The sequence below is a fragment of the Tachysurus vachellii genome, chromosome 4 (assembly GCF_030014155.1).
Source record: "Tachysurus vachellii isolate PV-2020 chromosome 4, HZAU_Pvac_v1, whole genome shotgun sequence".
NCBI lineage: Eukaryota > Metazoa > Chordata > Actinopteri > Siluriformes > Bagridae > Tachysurus > Tachysurus vachellii.
In genome coordinates, this window is record NC_083463.1 from 31,465,640 (window position 1) to 31,468,139 (window position 2,500).

The following is a 2,500-nucleotide window of genomic DNA, read 5'->3' on the forward strand; positions in this document are numbered from 1 at the left end:
CATCTAAAGAAACGACGTCTAAACACCTACCACTTCACATGTTCTTTAAGATGATTAAAACATGATTAAAAAGCTCCCAGTTCCTGACCTTCTGAACCAGAATGAGGATAACTCACTCTCGATGAGGGCTCCTTCTACATGTACATAACCACCATAGAAATGTAGAAAATGCTCAGAAACTTTATACTGTTTTCCCTCTTTGTAGTTTAAATGGGGTTTCACTTTAAATGCAAATCGTGTGTAAGAACAGCGTATCTACGACCGTCTAGCCGGATGTCTTTAAATAGTAATCTTGACGTGGTTTTGTTACAGGTGTCATCACGCAGAGGGTCGTATACACGTATACCTTTGTTCACTGAAGGTCCTTGATGTCCCGCTGCTGCTCCCATGCTAACAATTACTCAAGGTTATTCATTTAGTATTTTAAACATATTGCCTTATGATATTTTAACCTTTTTGGTTATGAGCTCTTTCTGACGTGTATCTTAGAGTGGAATCAGGCTGCGTACAGTCTAATATCTAACAGGATGCTGCAGGGCAGGAGGACGGAAGATGATGTCACCTGGTTCTCAGCGTCTGTATCTGTGAGATGAACTCGGGTTAAATTAGTACAGTTAAAGACCAGTAACAGAACAAGAACATCAGTAATCCAGACACTTCCTCAGTTCTAGACCTTAGAAGAACATCCTTCTAACATTCTACATACTGTATATATTATATTATATTAAATTATATTATATTATATTATATTGTATTATATTATTAAGCGGGGCACGGTGGCTTAGTGGTTAGCACGTTCGCCTCACACCTCCAGGGTTGGGGGTTCGATTCCCACCTCCGCCTTGTGTGTGTGGAGTTTGCATGTTCTCCCCGTGCCTCAGGGGTTTCCTCCAGGTACTCCGGTTTCCTCCCCCGGTCCAAAGACATGCATGGTAGGTTGATTGGCATCTCTGGAAAATTGTCCATAGTGTGTGAGTGTGTGAGTGAATGAGAGTGTGTGTGTGTGTGTGTGCCCTGTGATGGGTTGGCACTCCGTCCAGGGTGTATCCTGCCTTGAGGCCCGATGACGCCTGAGATAGACACAAACTCCCCGTGACCCGAGGTAGTTCGGATAAGCGGTAGAAGATGAATGAATGAATGAATGAATTATTAAGCCACGATTCACACATTAATGGAGACTGAAATGACTCTTAATTAATCACCTGGTGACATCACTAACGTATTTATCAGTAAACTCCACCCACAAACCACCTGAGAGAGATGATTAATATGAACCTAAAGTCACTTCCATGAACACTACAGTAGAGAAACAACAGCGCAACACAACACAACACTACACGACACAACACAACAATTTAAATGATATAACCTGAGATCTTACAGAGTTAAGCAGATACACAAAAGCCAGAATTCAAGATTCACACTGACTATATAACTGTATATCTGTATATATGACTAAACTAGAGTCTGGATGCAGTCAAATAAAATCTTTCCACTGGCTAATTTCGATGCTTCGGTACAGTTTTTGTACATATATGGTCATACGTCGCATTTCCGTATCTGTACCTAAAAAGCTCGTCAGTATTCCAGCAGGGCGTGCGAGAGAGAGAGAGAGAGAGAGAGAGAGAGAGAGAGAGAGAGAGAGAGCGACTGCGTGTTTTCTCATTGAACTCTAAACCACACACGAGTGCAGGTGAGAGGACGGACTTCAGCTCAGAATCTCCAGCACAGGAGACAATGGCTGACCCTCAAGCAGCACCTCCTTCTGAAGCCACCGACCACAAACCTGAACCCGAGCCGGCGGCCGGAGAGGACGCGACGCCGCAGAGCGGCACAGAGGAAGGTAGGGTAAACAATCAGGGGCAAATCTGTGGGGAAGTGAGGGACATGAGCAGGAGAGTCGATTTGACTGGTGTTATAGAGAGAAAGGGAAAGAGAGAGAGAGAGTTATATTTATGGAAGAGTAAACGGTCTGGTGGAGGTTTGTGTTCACAGAGAAGAGAAAAGATTCAGGACATCACACAACATCCTACTGTAGTCATTTTTGTCCATGTTGATGTTTCTCTACTCTCTACAGGGCGCACACACACACACACACACACACACACACCTACCAGTACTTACCCAAAGAGTTATGAAATGCCGTGTTTAAATTTATTTATTTTTATTTTTCACTTTCACATCGCTTTCACTTTTCACCATTAAAAGGAGTTTCGTCGAGTTTCTCTTTTTTTTTTTTCAGGCACAATATTTGTCTATTCAAAATCCAATTCAAATGTCTCACAAGTGCATTTGCATCATGTGTCCAGTGCTGATCAGCTGAACACGAGGTCACACAAAGCTCTGTGGTCTCGTGTAGATATCTTCATGTAGATCTGAATCCCGAAACTTTGCATGAGAAACATGTTTGGAGAAAACTGCTGTATGAACTTGATTCTGTATACCGCGTGTGTGTGTGTGTGTGTGTGTGTGTGTGTGTCAGAGTATCTACACAAGCCTC

The 2,500-nt window shown here is 42.8% G+C and overlaps 1 protein-coding gene across 1 annotated transcript in view; it reads left to right on the forward strand.

Moving 5' to 3' along the window:
• The first annotated feature begins 1,642 nt into the window (after nucleotides 1–1,642).
• LOC132844055 (sodium/potassium/calcium exchanger 1-like) overlaps nucleotides 1,643–2,500 on the forward strand; it is a 7,318-nt gene continuing 6,460 nt past the window's right edge. Inside the window, exon 1 of the mRNA XM_060867216.1 lies at nucleotides 1,643–1,843. Within this exon, the coding sequence (XP_060723199.1) occupies nucleotides 1,738–1,843 (106 nt within the window). The 5' untranslated portion in view covers nucleotides 1,643–1,737. The remainder of the gene's footprint in view (nucleotides 1,844–2,500) is intronic.